Source organism: Eptesicus fuscus, chromosome 12, assembly GCF_027574615.1.
Source record: "Eptesicus fuscus isolate TK198812 chromosome 12, DD_ASM_mEF_20220401, whole genome shotgun sequence".
Classification (NCBI taxonomy): Eukaryota; Metazoa; Chordata; class Mammalia; order Chiroptera; family Vespertilionidae; genus Eptesicus; species Eptesicus fuscus.
Window position 1 is genome coordinate 44140265 of NC_072484.1, and position 21065 is coordinate 44161329.

General features: G+C 38.7%; 1 protein-coding gene across 1 annotated transcript in view; it reads left to right on the forward strand.

Moving 5' to 3' along the window:
* PHLPP1 (PH domain and leucine rich repeat protein phosphatase 1) overlaps window positions 1-21065 on the forward strand; it is a 196885-nt gene that overhangs the window by 142571 nt on the left and 33249 nt on the right. Inside the window, exons 5-10 of the mRNA XM_028139399.2 lie at window positions 2693-2839; window positions 3459-3689; window positions 10177-10379; window positions 12074-12134; window positions 15111-15206; window positions 19277-19432. Coding sequence (XP_027995200.2) covers window positions 2693-2839; window positions 3459-3689; window positions 10177-10379; window positions 12074-12134; window positions 15111-15206; window positions 19277-19432 — 894 coding nt within the window. The remainder of the gene's footprint in view (window positions 1-2692; window positions 2840-3458; window positions 3690-10176; window positions 10380-12073; window positions 12135-15110; window positions 15207-19276; window positions 19433-21065) is intronic.

Below are 21065 nucleotides of genomic sequence, written 5' to 3' on the forward strand. Positions count from 1 at the left end.
TAAAACTCACTATTGTTTTCCTTTGTTCTCAGGAGTGGTGTGATCCTAGTAAATTTGGTTGCGTAGATGAATATCTCCCCCCTACCTCCCCCTCCCCCGTTGTTGACAGATACTTTTCCAAAACTCATTGCTTCCATTTCCCATCTGGAGTAATTACTGGAATTGTGATTCTTCCATTCTTCACTTTCTGAAAAGTCTTTGTACCTGTAGACATGAGAAACCTCAGACCTGTAGAGAATTTTTATAAGAGTTTATTTGAGCCAAATTGATGACAATTCCAGGAAGCAAAAATCTCAGATGTTTTGAAGAAGGACAGTTACAGTTTCTTTTATGCATTTGAAATTGAGGAGGTTGTGAAGGTAGGAGGAAGCAAGGTGGGGATTGGATTACAAGATAGTTAAGATTGTGTGCTCTCGTGGCTGAGGGGTCTGAAAAATGGGCATTTCAAAGGTGTGTCAACCTAGATCAGAGGTGGGGAACATCCAGCCCGAGAAATCATTTGGTCTGGCCCTGCTAAGGCACTAGGGGTGAGTTAATGAAATGTTAGACCACATCTAGCAGGCATCCAATCAAGTGTGCAGTCATAAAGGCAGGTTCTGTCTGGAAATCTCCAATCCAATCAGGTGTGCTCTCACAAAGGCAGGTTCTATCTGGAAATCTCTGCAGGATACTAAGATGAAAATGAGTGACAAGGCAGATGACATCTTAGTATTGTTATGAAAATGATTTTGGACTTGGGAACCTCCTGTAAAGTTCTCAGGAACCTCTTCTGGGGTCCCCAGCATTACTTTGAGAATCCCTCCACTAGGAATAGCAGACATTGTCATTCTAGCTTATGTTGTGTAGATGATAGACAATCAGAATCGAGGATAAGCATTCTTGTTTTAGGAAGGCCTAATGAATCAAATTGTAAAATAGAAAACAAATTTTAAAATGATTATTCAGGTTTAGCAGTCATTCTTAAGACGTTTTTCTGTCTTTAAAATACTATTAGGTCTATACTCCGCCTTCCAAGAAAACAGCTATTATAAAAAAGTCAAGGTAACTCTTTCAACCTGTAAAATAGGCACATTGTCAGCTTTCTGTTTAGAATAAAATATATGTAACTATTGACAACAAAGCTTACCGCTTTTTATTATAGAACTCAACAAATAGGCTGGCCCTGGCCAGGTATCTCAGTTGTTAGAGCATCGTCCCTATACACCAATGTTGCAGATTTGATCCCCAGTCAGGGCACATACGAGAGATAACCAATGATTGAATAAATAGGTGGAACAACAAATCGATGTTTCTCTCTTCTCCCTCCATCCCTTCACTCCCCCCGCTCCCCAAATCAATTTAAAAAAACAATAACAAATAGTTCGTATGACAGTTTCTTTAAAATGCTGACTGGATTGAATTAGATTTATTTTTAAGATATGTGTATATCTATTCTGGGCATATCATATGTTTTCTTCTAGTATTTAGGCTTGGACAGTTTTAAAGATATTTAGCATACTATAATAACTCATCTGATTCTCATCTCAAATATAAAAAGTGTGTAAGTTGGCAATAGGAGTGCACAGAGAAGTAAAACTTAATATTTATTGGACAACTGAGAAAATGGAAGAGCTGTTAACAGAACTAGAACAGGAGAGCCCTAGTTTGGCTCAGTGGATAGAGTGTTGGCCTGTGGACTGAAGGGTGCCTGGTTCGATTCTGGTCAAAGGCATATGCCTGGGTTGCAGGCTTGATCCCCAGTAGGGGGTGTGTGGGAGGCAGCCGATCAATGATTCTCATCATTGATGTTTCTGTCTTTCTTTCCCTCTCCCTTTCTCTCTAAAATCAATAAAAACATACTAATTAAAAAAAAAAAACCAGAACAGGAAAAAGTGCTGGTCTGGGATGAGGACAATAAGTTTGGTTTTGGACTGGAAGCACAGGATAGCTCTGGAGAGAAGAGGTGATAGGTTAGAGAGAGTTGTTCACACAACAGTGAAATGATTTCCAAGGGAGACAACGTAGTGAGAGAAAAGAAATGACATACAAGAGATCTATAAGGAATACCAAATTGTGGGGTGGGGAAGAGGAGATAAAGAAGAAAAACATTAGAGAAAGGTTTTGGAGAGAGCTAGGAAGAGGCTAGGTGAGTCAAGTGTCATTAAAGTGACAAGACCTTTCCAAGGGTGTCTGGTTAGCAATACCAATGGCTGCATTGAGACTGAGGAATAATAATTGGTGCTTAAATTTGGGACTACAAACTTACTTGCCTTTGAGAGTGTAGCTTTTTATTATTTCAGGTTTGGATTTGAGAGAAGGGAAGCAGAAAAGTGTTTGACTTGTGTGGGATAACCCAGAATATCAGAAGATAATGTTCTTATCCTCCCTCTCTGTTATCATTCACATGTGTGTGAATTAAGCTAGCTAAAGGAAAGCTAAGAAATATTGTACTCCAGCAGAAGTCACCTCCCCAACTGTAGAGTGATGTTGGCTTTTTGAATGTGATGTTTATATTTCAGATAAAACACTGGTCTTCAAGTCTGAAGCTGTGCGTTCCAGCTCTGCTGCTTGCTTAACCTCTGAGGACTCTGTTTCCTCCTCAGTTGAATTCGAGTTGGGCTGGATTATCTCTAAGGCTGTGCTAAAATTATGTGAAGTTGTGCATCTGTGACATTTGTCTTTTCTTTCCTTTTGTTTTGTTTTATTGTAATAGGTTCACCAAGTTGAAGAGTCTCAACCTTTCCAATAATCATTTAGGGGACTTCCCATTAGCCGTCTGCAATATTCCAACCCTGACGGAGCTGAATGTGTCCTGCAATGCCCTTCGAGCAGTCCCAGCAGCCGTCGGAGTCATGCACAAGTGCGTACTTGAGACCCCACTGTGGAGTGTCCCTCCAAACCCCTTAGGGGGCTACAGTAGGACCATAGCACATGATATTAGTTAACTTCTGTTGGTCATATAAGTCTTGCCCCCAATTAGGCTCTTATGTGGAGTTCATTTGTTAGCTTTTATACTTATTAGTATCTTGTAAAAAATTAAAATATCCCTCTTTAGAAAGGAAGATCCCTATGGATGAGTGTGTCTAAACATGGGAGGAGGGGTTACTTGCTCATTTTCTAGGTTCTGTTGAATTCTAAGACTTAGAAGTTAATTTTTTAAAATAACAATGAAAGATGGGTATTTGGGCTGATTTCATCTATGGCACTTACACTGCAATTAGCTCACGTCGTTCCCATTTATGCCTATCCCAAGATAGGGAAATTAACCATAATTTTTGTTTTCAATAAATGTTTAAGATGTTTATCTGATCTCTTTTCTCTGATGTATTATTGCCTCGGGCCCTCCCCTCATATATTTTGCAAAGAAAGTACATTTTCTTTTCCTAGTAATATGATCTAGACTTATGGAACTTGTATGTTGATAATAAAGATGTAAAATTTACATATTCTCTTTATAATTCTTATGTTTTCTTTAATAGCTTACAGACATTTTTGTTGGATGGAAACTTTCTGCAGAGCCTTCCTGCTGAGTTGGAGAACATGCATCAGCTTAATTATCTCGGTCTTTCTTTCAACGAATTCACTGACATTCCTGAGGTATTGGAGAAACTGACTGCTGTGGATAAACTCTGTATGTCAGGAAACTGTATGGAGACCCTTAGGCTGCAGGCCTTACGAAAAATGCCTCACATTAAACATGTGGACCTAAGGTAACTATTTTTAAGAAATATATCCCATTTGAGTGGCTAATTTATATTTGGGGGGTAGTTTATAACCCCTTTGGTAACATTTTCCTGCCAAGGGCTGTAGGCTGGATAGTTATCATTGGAGCCCATTTTTCTATTTCTGTTCAGAAAGAAGAATAATGATTAATTTATACCTGATACTTGCTTTTAAAATTTTCTCATTAATGGAATGATCAGGTGTCTTGAAGGCCTTGCTTTGTTTTGTAGGTTTGAACCCTGTTTTAATTTGCATGAATAGATAAGGGCCATTGAGCCAGGGAGAGTTATTTATGAGGAATGAAACCATATCACTAACAGCAAAATGGATGTTTTACTCTCTTAGTCCTTCTTCTCTGTGGCTTGAAACAGTTAACATTATTGAGTATATCTCCTTAAATTTGTTTTTTTCCCATCTCCAATCAGGTGGTTCTGCCTAGTTTACTGGTCTTTACAAAAATACAGAACTCACAATCTCTTGTTTGGCCCAAGTTTGGCTAGAACCTCCACTCTCACCCCTTGCAAGAGCAGGGAACCTGTAGTTTGAATCCCAGTCACACTAAACTCAACTGGAAACCACTAGTACCATCTTTGCTACACCAGAGATGCTCAGCAATCATCCCTCAGTGCGTGAGGTTCAGTTTCACTTCTCATGTAGAAACAACCAGTCCACAAGGAGGAAGCTATTCTAAGTTTCTCTATCTGAAGGAAAAAAAAGAGCCTGTCATGGGATTGACTTACTGCAAACACAACATATGGGGCTTAGGCTTTCCTACTAACTTGCCCAGTTTGACACTTTTTCAACCAAACTAACTCTCAGGGGTTGATGACCATATATTCCCCATGTTCAATCTTGGGTGAGATATTTGGTGTCTCTGTGCAACTGTTAGCATCTCTAAATTACAGTTAATAGAACCCAATTCATAGAGTTTTGGAAGGAATTGAGGTACAAACCTCACTCTCCCAGCAAATGTGATTGTATTATTATTATCACCTCACTGAGGATGCTTTTCTACTCACGGAACCTGCTCAGCTGTCATTCTTGGCATCTTTACACCTCTTCATTTGTCAAAGGTGGTTCTTTCCTTGCCTTACTATCCGCTTTCCTTTCTGTTGATAATCCAGGCCCTCACTCAGACCTGTTGAGTTGTGTCAGTATAAAGTAACATCATCTTTTGATCTCCTTTCTTCTGCATTCATGTGGTCTGGGCCTAGTAAACCCATTCATTCCTGTCCCACAACTTGTTGCTTGGCTTAACCTGTCCTCTGACTAAAGGAATAATCAAGCCTGTCACACCTGGAAAAGTGATAGCAGTTTTGCAGACCTAGATTTCTTAATTCAGGAAATGCAAATGGTCTAATTTATCTGACTTGGAGAATGTGACCAGTGAGGGAACTGAACACTTTGTCTTAACTTTCTTTCTAAATTGTTAACATTACTTGCCTCTGAGTCACTTGGATTTTAAAAAACCTTCATATTTAGAAAAGACTTTGGTCATTCTGTCAAGGTTGAATGAACATGAGTAGATAACTGCTTCCCACTAGGCCACTGATCTGTGGAGGGGAAAATCTGGTCTGATTTGCTTATAAGTCTGCCTTAATATTTTAAATTGAAACTAGTGGAATGATTTAGGAGGAGTTTCACTTAGTTTCTGTAAGCAAAGGGCTAATTTTATTGATTCATTTTTTATTCCTTCAGATGGAAATGTCACATCAGATTAAAAGTGATCACGTTTCTTTTAATCCTATTCTTTTTCTTATATTGCTGTTCTTTGAGTTTGGTATTTCTTCTGTGGCATCATTAATAATTCCTTCGTCTTGTCTTTTCTGTTCAAAATGTGGATGTTACCCACGCCTCTCTCCTTGATCACTTCTCTGCCTGTAGTCTCACGGCTTTGTCATTCACCTTTCATCCCCTTATTAATTATTCCCGTCTTTCTCTAACTCATTTCTCTTTTTGGAACTAATTCCACTTTAGCTGCCAACTGGATAATTTCACCTTGGTTTCCCCTACTGATACACTTAACCAAATACATGTGAAACAGAGTTCACTTTCTTTTCTTTATTCAACCGCTTCTTTCCCCTGGATTCCTGTTTGTTCATTGGTTATTCAGACACAGCTTTGACTCTGTTTCTAGTTTACCACTAGGTTCTATCAGTTCTTCTTTCACTCTAGTTTCTCCCTAGTCCTTTCCCTTTCCTTCTCATTGCTATTGTTGTTTCCTAGCTGAGCAAGTACAGTCTTACTCAGAGCCTTCAATACTCCAGTTCAAAGTATTCAAGCTCTCATATCTGGTTTCTACCCATTAGTCTGTGAATCCCTTGAGGAGGAGGTTCTAGCTCAGAGCTGCTCTAAGTGTGGTCCTCTGACCTGTGCTGGCAAGCCAACTATTTGCTACTTTTCCACAGCAAGATATGTATAGATATTGAGACAACATTTTAGAAACTTACAGTAACTCAGCATTGCCACAATATCCAAGTAGGCTCATAAAAGTAGATTCATCTCATTGTACAGGGAACAGACTAGTTTCCATGTTGGTGAATTCACATGGTGAGCTGCTTGTGGTGTGAATTGCATGCTGGTCGTGTGCAGTGTGACTACATATCAGTCTATGACATCAGAAGTTTAGAAAATAGGTCTTTTACCATAGTAACTGGGAACCACTGCTCTTATTGGTGCACCAGATTTAGCTCTTAGCAGATGCAGTGTTAATTGATAAGTATTAATTGACTAGCCCACTTTCGTAGCCATATTCTCACTTGTCTCACATACCCTGTGCTGTTCATGCATGATGCTCACCCCATGCCCTTTTCTTCAGTCCAGAAGCCATCCTGCTGCTTCCTTGGTGTCAGGGCCAGCCTGACAGGTTGAACCGGGCTTAGGTAGGGAGGTGGGATTTGAGAAAAGAAAAAAAGACAGGACAGCAGGATCGGGAGGTCTACGAGTCAATCGAGAGACTGTAGCATCATTTATTAACTGTGTAATGCCTTTTATACACACCATACTGAATAGGAGGTCTATCAAGAGGAATGTATTATTTGTTCCTCTTAATCTCTAAGGGAGAGATAGAGTAGAAGGACAAATTCTCGGTACAGTAAATCTCAGTAAATAATTACAGACTTCTTGGCAAGCCATAAAAGGTTGCTCTCATTCTAATAGTCGCCATCCAAACAAGCCTGGGAAAACTGTGTGGGTAAGGGTCCCAGCCTTGCTAGCCCCTTCAGGTGCAAGGACCGTGTCAGCTTACACCCTGTCTCCAACACCTTGGGACTGTTTTTTTCTCCCATTTACATTTTTTCAGTTCTGCCAACCCTTGGGATTCAGATGAGATGTTTCCTCTTCCATCGCATCTTTTTTGACCATTCTCTGAATTTTACACATCATTTATGGCACTTATCACTTACTTGTAGTCCTTATACTTTATATATGAAAGCATTTATGATTTTTCCTCACTAAATTTCAGAAGCTGTTGAAAGACACCTTGTTTTATTTATTTCTTATGAACATAAAACCATAAGTCATCATCATCATTATCACCATAGTCTTTCACTGTTTGCAAAGTAATGTTCAATGACAATTTATGAAATAGATAAAATGACTGTGTTAATTGAGGGGATTGTTGGAAGGAAATTTTAACCATATTTTTTAAAAATATACTTTACTGATTTTTTACAGAGAGGAAGGGAGAGGAATAGAGAGTTAGAAATATTGATGAGAGAGAAACATCAATCAGCTGCCTCCTGCACACCCCCTACTGGGGATGTGCCCGCAACCAAGGTACATGCCCTTGATTGGAATCAAACCTGGGACCTTTCGGTCTGCAAGCCGATGCTCTATCCACTGAGCCAAACGGGTCAGGACCATATTTTGACTCTTTAGAAGTTTATTGTAAACTAGAGGCCCGGTGCACGAAATTTGTGCACGGGGGGTGGAGGGTGTCCCTCAGCCCAGCCTGCACACTCTCCAATCTGGGACCCCTCGAGGGATGTCCAACTGCCCGTTTAAGGGATTGGGCTTAAATGGGCAGTCGGACATCCCTCTCACAATCCAGGACTGCTGGCTCCCAACCGCTCGCCTGCATGCCTGCCTGATTGCCCCTAACCGCTTCTGCCTGCCAGACTGATCACCCCCTAACCACTTCCCCTGCCAGCCTGATCAATGTCTAACTGCTCCCCTGCCGGCCCAATTGCCCCTAACTGCCCTCCCCTGCTCTCCTGGTCCCTCCAAACTGCCCTCCCCTGCTGGCCTGATCACCCACAACTGCCCTCCCTTGCAGGCCTGGTTCCTCCCAACTGTCCTCCCCTGCTGGCCATCTTGTGGTGGCCATCTTGTGTCCACATGGGGGCAGGATCTTTGACCACATGGGGGCAGCCATCTTGTGTGATGGAGTGATGGTCAATCTGCATATTACTCTTTTATGAGATAGGATAGAGGCCTGGTACATGGGTGGGGGCCAGCTGGTTTGCCCTGAAGGGTGTCCGGGATCTGGGTGGGGGTTCCCTTGGGTCGTGGGGCAGCCTGGGCGAGGGTCCTGTGGTGGTTTGCAAGCCAGCCATGCCCCCCGGCGACCCAAGCGGAGGCCCTGGTATCTGGGATTTATTTATCTTCTACAATTGAAACTTTGTAGCCCTGGAGCGGAGCCAAGACTTCTGCTCGCTCCGTGGCCGCAGCAATTTCTGTTGGGATTTATTTACCTTCTATAATTGAAACTTTGTAGCCTTAAGCGGAGGCCTGGGCCGGCAAGGGCAGGCGGAAAGCTTGGCTTCCTCCATCGCCGGGGAAACCCAAGCCTCCCTCCTGCTCTCCATGGTCTCAGCCATCTTGGTTGGGTTTATTTGCTTATTCGCTCCTGATTGGCTTGTGGGCGTGGCTTGTGGGTGTAGCAGAGGTACAGTCAATTTGCATATTACTCTTTTATTAGATAGGATAGTTGTATTATTGTGTGAGCCTGAAAACTTTTGATATTTGAATCCTGGTCAGACTTGGCAATTTAAACCAAACAGTGGGAATCTTAACTTCCTTTTTGGTCTCAACTTTAAACCAACCATTTAATTATTTTAGTATTACTACAGTGAAATTGTGGGAGTAGCTATTTCAAATGAACATGATAATGCCATATTACAAAGGTAATATAAAGTGTAGAATAGGGAGATCATGGGATATGCATTTTAGTTCTTGCAGTCTTTAATATCCAAAATGAGATTTGTTTTTTTCTTTTTATTCTACATGCATATTCTGGAATCTAGCCAGCATTTGGAAATAGTCAAAAGCTGGGATGAGGCCAGTTTTTTAATCTTACAACCTGGAATGAAAAAGAGAAGGAGCCAAAAACATCCTCTTAGGGACATTTGAAGAGACCATATGCTGTACTTGCGGGTTGACGAATCCTCACTCTGTGCTGTCACTCATCCTGTGTGTCAATGGCTTTATGCTATTGCTATTAATAATTCAGTCCATCATTTTATTTACATGTTGAAAGGTCAGAAATTCTATCAGAGAGTGCTGGGCTTTTTTCTAAGCTCCAGCCTTAATATTATTGTTCTTCTAACCCAAGTGCACAGTCTCTGTATTTTGTTCTCATTACAAAGAGAAGTAGAGGATTCTTGTTTGTAAAGAAGTTGGGCATAGCCTAGCAAACTGGGAATTGGGATTTTCATCTGTTTTTCTCCCCTTTGAAGCTAAATGTGTCTTTGTTATATCAGGTTCTAGTCCCCATTCCTGTGTACTTACCTTCTTGGCAGCTCATCCCCACCTACTTCAGCCCATTAGCTATCTGGTTCTCATGGCTGAGATTCTGCCAGCTTTTCCCTGTGCCCTGCTCCATTCTAGACTTGTTGCTCTACACTGTTGTCCTTCATTTTATAATTTCTCAATGAATCCTAGATGCCAATTTTAGTATTTTCTGCTGTCTGCTCTCTCAAGCAATATTTTAAAGATACAATTTTGGTAATCTGTTCTTGGTTCTGAGCCTGTCCAAAATCCAGATATTTGCATTCCAGTCTCTGGTGCATATGTGGCTCTCATTCATTATTTTTCTTTCCAAGTTCACCCTTTAATTCTTTCCTTATATGGCTGCCCATCTACCAGCTCACTATAGTCAGTGCAGCTGTAATGTGCTTATTGGGCTGTTCTGGGTTTTGTTTCTTGTATTCTTTCAACCAAATTCTTTGGAAATAAATGGATTTCTTTCCTCTTGAAATGAATTAAGGTAAAATCATGCTTTTCCTCCAGCCTTAAGGGTCTAAATTGTGTTTCAGAATATATTGCCAAGGTTAAGACCTCATGGAGTTGCAGCTAAAAATAACCAGAGAATCTGGCCTGTTAAGGAAGGCTAGATGCTGAGATTAAAGAAATCCTGGAGGACTAGAATATAGTTCGACCCCCTTCTCCTTATCTCGCTGTATTAGGGTGTATCTATTTATTTATAGTGTTGCTGTTAATTAGAATCTCTATTTGTGTCCTTTTCCTTTCAAGACTGAACATAATTAGGAAGTTAATAGCAGATGAAGTGGACTTTCTCCAGCAAATCACTCAGCTTGATCTGCGTGACAATAAGCTTGGTGACCTAGATGCCATGATTTTCAACAACATTGAAGTTTTACACTGTGAAAGGAATCAACTGGTGACGTTAAACATCTGTGGCTATTTCCTCAAAGCACTATATGCCTCTTCTAATGGTATGTAACATAGACCACATCAAAGTTTCTCCACTGGTTCCATCATCTCGGCCTTGCTTTGATATTTCTTTAGTAAAATAAGTATTAAATTTTGCTAAGATAAAAAATCACAGAAGAAGAACTCTAGTTTGGTACTTAAAGGAATCAAAATTTTATTGTTCCTAATTTGTTTTTGTCATATTGTGATATTTAGATAAGTTGCTCCCACTTTTAATTTGGCACTTCTGCTTGAAAGGAAGAGGAGAGAGGGTGACTATTTCTTGAGCTACCTTGTTAATGACAGTAAATCTGGAACCTTGATTTAATCCTGGAGAGTGAAAGCAAAGGAATTCATTGTGGATTCTATTCAGGGTCTCAGATTTCGTGCTCCACTGACGAAATCACTTTAAGAGAAAACCTAAATTATATACCCACAAGCACACCACAAAGCAAGAATCTTACTTATTTAACAGGCTCTCTTTCTTAGAATTTGGAAATCATGGCCATTCTGATCAAGAAATGGTCATCAAGGCATATATTTGCTAATGTGAACACTTAAGTTCCTACCAGCATGAATGAAAGCAAGTACTTGCTACTACAAGTTAAGCAGAATGTTTAACAAGCACTTGTTTTATGCATAGTGTAGTATATGAATTCTAAAGGATAAGGAATTTTTAAAAAAATATGTTTACTGTTATCGCATTGGAGAAATAAGCCAAATCTTAAACAGCTCCAGGCCACTGAAGGGTTACAGGATTTGGATAGCCATAGGCACAAAGTAGGTGTCAAAGAAGAAAGAATCTGAATGTGGTGTGCTTGGCAGATGGGAGAAGACAGGGGGTTCTGAACTTTTTGGAGTGTTTAGAAATAATTATGGGATTCATGGCTTGGAGTCCTGGTGAAGCTTTGAAGACGCATGTGACGGAAGTGACACTATAGGACTGTTAACGTGAAAGTAGTGTGTAGAGTGCATTTGTGGGAGAAGAGTGGAGCCACCCATTCCTGCTAAGGTTATTGTAGTGGTCTTCGCTGAGCTTATAGGAATTGTTAGTCAGGACTGCAAATGTTGATTTGAGACTTAGAGTTGGTACCTGAAACCATGGAAGTAAAGTAACTGGAAAAGAGAAGATGGTAAAAGTAGACTTACAAACCCTCCCAGGTAGCTGTTGCCAGAATGGACAACCAGGTGAGAACTGACCCTGTGATTAGAACCTACTGTGTCCCAAAAACAAAGCCTTAGATGGACAGTGGTGACACGTTCCATACAATTTTGAGGAAGGGTTCTCAGTCTGAGTAGAGGATGTCATTTGTGGTCCTCAGGAGTGCCGTTTCAGTAGAGTGAAAAAGGCAAAAGCCAGGATGCATTTGGCTTTATGGAAGGAACACTGAATGTTAAAAACAACAACACAGTATTCATACAGTTCATCTTCCAGATAAAATTTGGCATGCCTAACAATAGGAGAACCACAGTAAGTGGATGGGATTGAGGTAGGAAAGTAGAACAAGTGATTCATTTTAAACCTTAAGTAATATCTCGTGATTAAATTAGAAGTTCTCTGTCCTTTCCTGGAGTTTCAAAGTAGAACAGATGGACATATTGTACTTCCTAGCCTAAACAAACAATGGAGAAAAAAGCGCAGTAATGATATTCTGCAAACAAAGAGGCTCTGTGTCACTTGAATGATAACGCTTTTGTGTTTCTTTCCGCCTCCTAGAACTTGTTCAGCTTGATGTTTACCCAGTTCCGAATTATCTGTCCTACATGGACGTTTCAAGGTAAGAAGCCAAGTCCTAGAATGCTCTACAATTGGCTTGAAAATCACTTAGAGCCGTGGTCAGCAAACTGCAGCTCGCGAGCCACATGCGGCTCTTTGGCCCCTTGAGTGTGGCTCTTCCACAAAATACCACGGCCTGGGTGAGTCTATTTTGAAGAAGTGGCGTTAGAAGAAGTTTAAGTTTAAAAAATTTGGCTCTCAAAAGAAATTTCAATCGTTGTACTGTTGATATTTGGCTCTGTTGACTAATGAGTTTGCTGACCACTGACTTAGAGAATTCTGAGCATATGCATACAAACTTTTTATTTGTTTTGAAGATAAATAATACAAATTAAATTCAAAAGTTTTTACTTACCCTCTGAAAATGTAAATAAACATCTGTCCATTAAAATACTACATTTGTGTACTGTAGTTCAAGGTAGAAGAATCAAGGTGTTATGTTGGTGGGGATGGCAATTTGAATACCAAGGCTTGGGTTTGGAAGATTAGTGAGTTTGGGTCACGTGGTTCCAATAGTTCTTTAATTATATTAACCTTATCTTCACGTCTTTCTCCAAAATGATGTTGATTTTATTTAAAAAATATTGTGTTATATTTCTTTGATTTTCTTCCCCTTCCTCTTTCTTATTTTGTACATATATCTCCTTGCTAAGAACTCTTAGAAAGTAGCCACTAAGCTTCCAACATAGTATTTCCAGGCCGCCTACTAGTTTTTCTCAGTTTATTTGTGAATAAGCGGACCATCTCACCTTTAATACAAACCCACTACTCCAGTCTCCAAAAATGTAATTATACAAGACTTTTTCCTGAAGACATAAAGTATATACTTACACAAATTAAACTTTAATAATCTCAACACACTAAAATTGAAAACTAACTTTTAACATAATTCCAAACAAAATACCCCATACCTTCTGAACAGCCACAGTATTTGGGAGGATGTGGTCCTCTCAAAGTGCCACTGTTAACTCAGCTCAGTGTGTAAATCGGATATATTAATGATATGCTCAATCATAGTTACATAAGAATGTGTTCGAATTTAGATATTGTGAGAATTATTACTATAAAAATCCTTTATGAGTAGTAGTGCTTCATGCATTTCCTACTAAATTCATGTCAATAGTTTTAAAGTACTTGAAATTCAGTATTACCTGGTTAAGTCATTTATTTATTTTTCCTATTAGCTTTGGTTATTATCTTCATCTTTTAAATAAGAACAGCACTGGAGTGGAGTTTGCAAGAAAATATTTATTTTGAAAAGATTTATTTTAGAGCATTGACCATGGAGTGAATCTGCTTTCCCTTTATTTATAGTATGTAAATGGCAACTGGTTCTCATTGAAGCCCCTAAGTGAGACAGAATTGGAAACTCTTACATCATGCTTATTCCTAAATTCTCCCACTTAAATGCTATTCCCCTTCTTTGTAACTCTCATGTCCAGAATCTTCACTGTAACGTGCTCTCCCTCATTCACCTTCCAAACCACAGGACTTTGTGTTAGAAAACCTTTGATTCCCCTCAGATAGCCCTGAGTATTTCAGTCTCCTCCCTTTGTGTGAGTATTTATGTTATCGGAAGGAACTGAGCCATCATCCAAAATGATGTTTATTAGGTCCTTAGAGCTCCTCAAGTTCAGAGTTCCACACTTGCAGGAGTTTTATTGCTATGATGAGGTTGCTTATACTTCCATTCTCCTATCTTACTAAGATGTGGTTAATTACTACAAAATAAAATCATTAAGTGTATCAATCTTTAGGGCTCCAAAGCCAGAACCTGATGTGCCCATATAGACACTAAGCAGAAAATAACGCATGGTTTTTGTATTGTAATTGAAAAGTTGATATAATAGCAAAAATAAAGAACATGATTTTTAAGCCTCACATAATGCCACAACCCCAATATCACAACTATTTTCACTTTTGCTCTAATATAATCCTTGTCCCAGGTATTTTATTTTTACAGAATTGTGGGTCTGTTTTTAAATAATAATAGTCCTGCCAAAACCGGTTTGGCTCAGTGGATAGAGCGTCGGCCTGCGGACTGAAAGGTCCCAGGTTCGATTCCGGTCAGGGGCATGTACCTTGGTTGCGGGCACATCCCCAGTAGGGGGTGTGCAGGAGGCAGCTGATCGATGTTTCTCTCTCATCGATGTTTCTAGCTTTCTATCCCTCTCCCTTCCTCTCTGTAAAAAATAATAATAATAATAAATAATAATAGTCCTAACATCCATACCATTTTAGATTCCTTGTGCCTGGTCATTTTGCATGTTTTGTTTTGTTTTTAAAGTGAAAGGTTAACTAACCACCTATAATTAGGGAAACATTCAAATATAATAAATTTGTGTAAGAACAGGTCAATTCATTTAATAATTAAAGTCATTATTAGTTTAGTTCACTTGTTTCTGGTTATTATAATTACCACCTAATGCCTAAGTAAATGTTTCCAGGTAATTCTGAGAGTTAAGGGCCAGTGCACTGGCACTGCTGCCATCTTTCCATTTCTCTATGGTTGTGCTTTCATGATGCCGAATGGAGTTGAGAACTATTTCAATGTTAAGGGTGAAATGTAAATTGGAAAATAAAACTTTTATGCCGTTTGACTATTCAACTTACCTAGAAGTGTATGTTTGTTTGTTTGTTTCCAATCTAAGACCTCCTCTTCCTAAACTTGAGTGGGTTTATATAGACTTTTTAGAAAAGCAATTCTGGGAGCCAAAGTAAAAAAAAAAAAAAAAAAGACTTTAGAAATGATGTGACAATGTCCTTTCCAATTATTATTATTATTTTTTACTTTTTATTCTTTATCACAATTTTGCTTTTAGATTAAGATGAATACTCATATCCTTTGGATTTATACTCGCTGTACTTTGGTATTTTATTTGAAGTTTTATTTAGTCTATGTAATTATTTTGAGTTTCAAACTATATTTTAGGCCACATTCCAATCAAAGAAAACTATTGTATATTCTTATATTTAGGAACCGCTTGGAAAATGTGCCTGAGTGGGTATGTGAAAGCCGAAAGCTAGAAGTTTTAGATATTGGCCATAATCAAATCTGTGAACTTCCTGCACGGTAAGTATGACAGATTGAGTTAGAGAATCTCAAATCAGATAAGCAGTTGTAAAAATTGCTGATTCAGTGTTTAACTTGTTACTGGGAACCACTAAAAGAGTTTTTTTTTTGTATATGTGTTTATTTTTTCCTTTTTATAAAGTTTATTGGGGTGACCTGCTTAACAAAATTATATAGGTTTCAGGTGCACAATACCACTGTATTGTGTGTTCACCACCCTAAGTGAAGTCTCCTCCCATCACCATTTATCTCCCCTATATCCTCCTGCACCTTCCTCTAAAAGAGCTTTTTAAACCTTATATTTTAAACCTAATATTTAGTATCTTTACCGCATGTGGTGTCTTCAAGTTATAAACTTCACTCGAGAAGAGGGAAGTGAGGCTTTGACACTCAAGTCATGCAGTGGGTGGTTCCTGGTGGAGATTTTCAAGTAAGCCGAAATTTTCAGAGACTCGGCAAACAATACGATTAGTGAGTCTTTCCTCTTCACTCTTTCAGAATCCTCCCCTTCAATCCATTAACTTGATATGGCTACCTTACCCACAAACAATGTTTGGTTTTCCTTGAACATAACTTAGGGGGAGAAAAAATGATTAGATCATTAAACCTAAAAAGAGCAAACTAGATACTTTTTTATTTCATAATTTTCACTTCAATGCCAAGATTTCTAAAACAGCCATGTAATGATGTCTCCATAGACATGGACATCTTCAAGTTAACTAATTGTGGTACAAAGTATTTTGGGGCTGTTAGTGACTAGCCATACAATCAATAACTGGAAGACAGTCTGTCCTCGTGCTGGCCTTTGGACTTTCTGTGATGTTGAAGTGGTCTAATCTGTTCTATCCAGTGTACTATCCACTAACCATATGTGACTGTTGAGCACTTGAAATGTGACTACTGTGACTGAAGAACTGAATTTTAAATTTTATTTCATTTTAGTTAATTTAAATTTAAATAGCCATTTGTGACTAGTGGCTGTTACAACTCAGATCTAGCTATTTGCACCATTCTCAGTCAATCACTGAACAAAGGAAGTCAGTTGTTTCTAACTATGTATAGTCAAAAAATATCATGAAAATACTGTAGAAATATGTCACTATTTTGGAGTTAAGTTTATTTTAGGTGCATGATCTTTAAAGGTATGTGATTGGTATTCCTATAGTCTCTTGTAAAGAACAAAGATGGTGACATATGCATGCTTGGTAAGCCTAATAAAGGCATTAAGAGTTAAGCTGTTTAATTACCCATAAGCCTAGGTTGTAAGGACAAATTAGAGTATTTATTGTTAAATACCCAATTTCTCAGAAAGAATAAAGCTTTTACTTGCTTGGGTTAAATTGGCTTCCTAGTCATGAATTCTCACCTTGGAAACCAATGCAGCTGCCTTTAGAATAAAACTAAGCACAGAATGGTAATAGTATAGAGCAAGGGAATTTAAAACTGTGTGTGAGTTGAAAGGCTTATGAGTAAAGTTACATTTATCTGCAAAAAAAAAAAAAAGAGTAAAGCTGTTTAATATGTAGTCACTACCATTAGCCAAGGGTCGGGTGAGCAATTGAAATGTGAGTATTCCTAATTGAGAAGTGCTGAATTAGAAAATATACACTGGGTGCAAAATATCTCAATAATGTTGTATATTAGTTACATGTTAAAATAATATTTTGGATATGTTGAGTCAAATAAAAAGTACTATAAGAATTAATTTACCTGAATCTTTTCACTTTTAATTTTAAATTACGTATGTGGCTTGCCTTATATTTCTGTTGGATAACACTGTGTTAGAGTATAGTTCCCATAGAGAAAATCATGGTTTACATTTTCAATCCCCGGAAAGCTCAGTTCATTTTACTTTTTCAGCCATACATAATACCCATAAAGTCAATCCATTTGAAAATGCTTTCTGCCCTAGAGTTTTATGTTGACTGAGCACTTAGGTGACTCAGTGCAGCTCATCACCATTATCAGCAGAAGGTTTGGTGATGTGCCCTGTGGACAGACAGCATTGTGTGTGTGTATGTGTGCGTGCGCGTGCAGGGCAGGGGGTGCTTTTAGAAGACAAATAGCAAATACGAAAACAGGCTACTACTAAATAGAGGGGAAAATAATTTGTTAAAAAATATTTTCTAATATTCTTTTCTATTTCTTCTGTTTTGTTCCCCACTCCAACCACCCCAGTCCAGCAGATATATAGTCTAAGGCCTTTGTTTCACTGTTGGCTACAACAAAGATATTATATACATAAATCAACAATTAAATAAATCCAAGATAACACATATTATATCAAATTATCCCCCAGAGTTCATCTTTGATTTGTTCTACGTTAGTACAAGCCTTTTGGGGGAATGAAACAAATGCTTATTCAAAGCAAATCCCAAATGCTCTATTGTCAGGGAATTTAAACAGTGTTTGTTTTTGTGTGTTTCTGTTTTTAACCCGTGGGACAAACACAGTATGTATTGTTTTCTCATTTATGGTGATGTTTAGTTGCAATTGTATTAGCCCATCATTGATCTAACATTTCAGACAAGATAGTGATTCATTAGAAGTTGACTTACTATTCAAGCTCTGTTTATCTAAGTGTATGAAGGGTTTGACAGAACAGAAATTAGTATTTAGAAGTGGAAATGTACTAAAAAGAAAAGAAGGTATTTTAGTGCTTAGTATCCAAAAGAATTGAATTAAATCCAGTAATTAGCATTTAATACTCATCCTTAGTTATCAAATCTACTTTTTTATTTGGAAAATCAGGATAAAGATTTTGTCACCTGTCTTTCAGTTATCCATCTATTAAAAGTAAAGTGTGTGTGTGTGTGTGTGTGTGTGTGTGTGTGTAAATAATAAACAACCCAATTCTAAATTCCACTGCAAGGCAGTAAAATTGGTGAAGCAGATCCTGAATTATTGGGTTGAGTGACCGTGACAGAGACCCTGTGTTAACTGTGACTGAGTGACAGTCCTAGATAATCTGTCTTGTCACATTGATCTAAACCTGCCAAGTGAGTCATGTTAGATGTCATTAATGTTGACCTGTGTTGTCACAGCATTGGAACAGGTTCTGGTATCTTTGTGAGCGAAGAATCTGGTTTTGATATTTAAAGTGAATAAAGTTATGGCTGTAACATAGAGTGGTTTTAACAGCAGAAGTCAGTGAATGAGGTCACAATGGTGGGAAATGGTCTGTGGGTTAGGAAGCCTCATTTTTTGACAGCAGTATAAATGAATTCTCACTGTGAAGTGATCCTGATGCATATCGTAGCCTTACTTTCCCACAGACCATCGATTTCTGTATTCAAACCCATGGTTTGTTTTAGTCTCTACAACTGTTGATGTTAGGCATAGAGTGGACTTTTTAGATTAAGTATTCATCATTTATTGCAGTTTTGATAATCCACAGAAGAAACACACAGCCAAGCTTCCAAAGAGCTCTTTAGGGCACAGCAGAAAATAGTGGATTAAGGGCATTCTGTTCTCTTTAGGAGGGAGTGTCTACTTTGGTCTAGGGTTAAACCAAAGAGAAAACAAAAATATACAGACTTAGGGAAGTGAGGAAAGGAAGAAATAATTAACATTTTCCCAGTTGGCATTTGTAAAAAATTAATTGGATAGACGGATCCTTTATTGAATGTTGATCCTGTAGGTAAAATTGTTTGACTGCATTTATTTAGAATCTGTTGTGGGTAAAACAGTCCGAGTCTCGTGGTGTATAAGGCACAAGCCCTACCTTGAGAATCCTGCACCTTTTAAAGCTTGCCTTGTGAACCTAAGAAGATTAGACTGCTCTCTTCCAAATCTTCTATGAAATGTGTCCTTCTCTTTCACTAAGTAGAACTTTTTTGTTAAAATTTCTTTTCATAGTTTTTGCCACCCTTTTTTTTTTAAAGTATGGAAAATAAATATTAACAGCTCCAAGTTTGAGCTTCTGTTAAAGTGAATTTGCAGCTGCTCTGAGTGAATTTGTTTTTTGGAGAGATCATTTTAAGCATTCTCTCACTCCTATTCATTTTTTCATATTTATCCCACATTAGTTCTAAGTAAGTTTCCTTCTGTCTGTGTCCCTTGTTGCACAGCTTATTCTGTAACGGCAGTCTCCGGAAGCTGCTGGCGGGACACAACCAGCTGACGAGTCTACCTGAACGGCTAGAAAGAACCTCAGTGGAGGTCTTAGATGTGCAGCACAACCAGCTCCTGGAGCTGCCACCCAACCTGCTGATGAAGGCCGACAGGTAACTCGGCGTGATTGTTTCTGTTATTCATCTGAGTTGTAAAATGCCCGCTCCTTAGCATTCTTGTCTCATGATCTGAGACCGTTTTCGGGGGGTGGGGGAGGCCACAACTCCTAAACATACTGCTGAGTGAGTTTTTACATACATTCTATATGCCATAACCACCCGGTTAGGATGGAGAACGTTTCTGGTACTCCTTCCCCTTTTCTTCCCTTTTCTCACTTTTAAAAGCATTTATTCTCTGCACTTAATAAGTTATAATGATTTCTACTGGAATAATTAGAGAGAAATAATGGAATTGTGAGAAAATAGGATTTCTATATGGTAATTGACCAGTGGTATATCATTCCTCTGACAAAAAGAGCAATGTTTCAAGATCATTTAGATAATTGTTCTTGCTTTTGCATTTATATCAAAGTACAATGTGCAGGTAGGTATAGGTAGCTCTAGACATGAGCTTTTTATTGTTATGAATACTGTAAGATTTTGTGTCTTCCCTGTGCAGAAATCTAAGTTATGTTGTCACCTTGTATTTTCTTAACTTTAACTTAGGCAAACTTTGGGTGCAGCTTAATAATGAAAATACACCTGTTTCTGGGTGGGGGGGGACTACACTGAATCTGTAGAAACAAGTAGGTAATGGATTCAAGTTTTAGGTGTCTTTGAGTGAGAAAATATCATTTCTGAATCTGGCTAAGTCTGCTAAGTTTATGGCTAACAGAGTAGGTAAACAGCACTGGAACTCTCCAATAAATATTAACCGTCCCTTATTTATTTATGAGGATTTGATTGGAAAAGGACGATGCTATGTATTTTTTATTCTATAGAAGCAGTCAGTAAGCAGTCTTGAGTGCCAGGGCGGGTCTGAAAACACGACCTTGAGGGCTCTTAGTGTAGTCAAGGAGACCGTTTTCATGTTTGATGTGTTTAAACAAGACAGTGAGTGGAGCAACACTAATTTACATTGTTCCACAGGTAATTTTGACTCCCAAAGTCTTAGAATCATTGTGTGAACTTACTTGTGACCCTGTGCAGGTCACTCTGAGTCTCAGTTTTCCCACATTGCCTATTTCATAGTTTCCAGATGGAATCTATAAGTTGGCAAAGAAAGGGTTGTGTGAACTGGAATAGTTCTAGTAATGCAACATGGAAAATCCAGAACCTGAATTGGCCACTGGAAGAGGACCGTTGCTATCATGGGGAGCAGAAGAGCTGAGCTGCAGTGTAAGCTAAAGGTATATAGGCAGACATCCCAATAGTTTGGATAGTCTGGCCTATCCAGAGCCAGCTGTGTTTTGGAAATAGGTGCTGATGTGGGGGAACTAGCTGGCCTCTGTTGGTCTTGGGAAGAGGACTGGCTGTGCTAAGTGCCTCTCTAGTACAGAAGGTTCTGGAGTAAGGGGTCTGGAATTAGAGCAAGCATGCATCCTCCTGCTTTTATTTTATGAGAAGAAAGCAAATGACGCCCCCCCCCCCCCCCAAAAAAAAAAGAAAGGCTGAAATAGGAACTTTTTCAAGGAGACATTGTGGTGCATTTATTTTCCAATCAATATAATAGCCTCATCTCCATCTCAGTGTGGCAACTGATCTTATCAGTTAGGACTCAGAAAAGTTAAAGAGGTTGCTTCTCTTA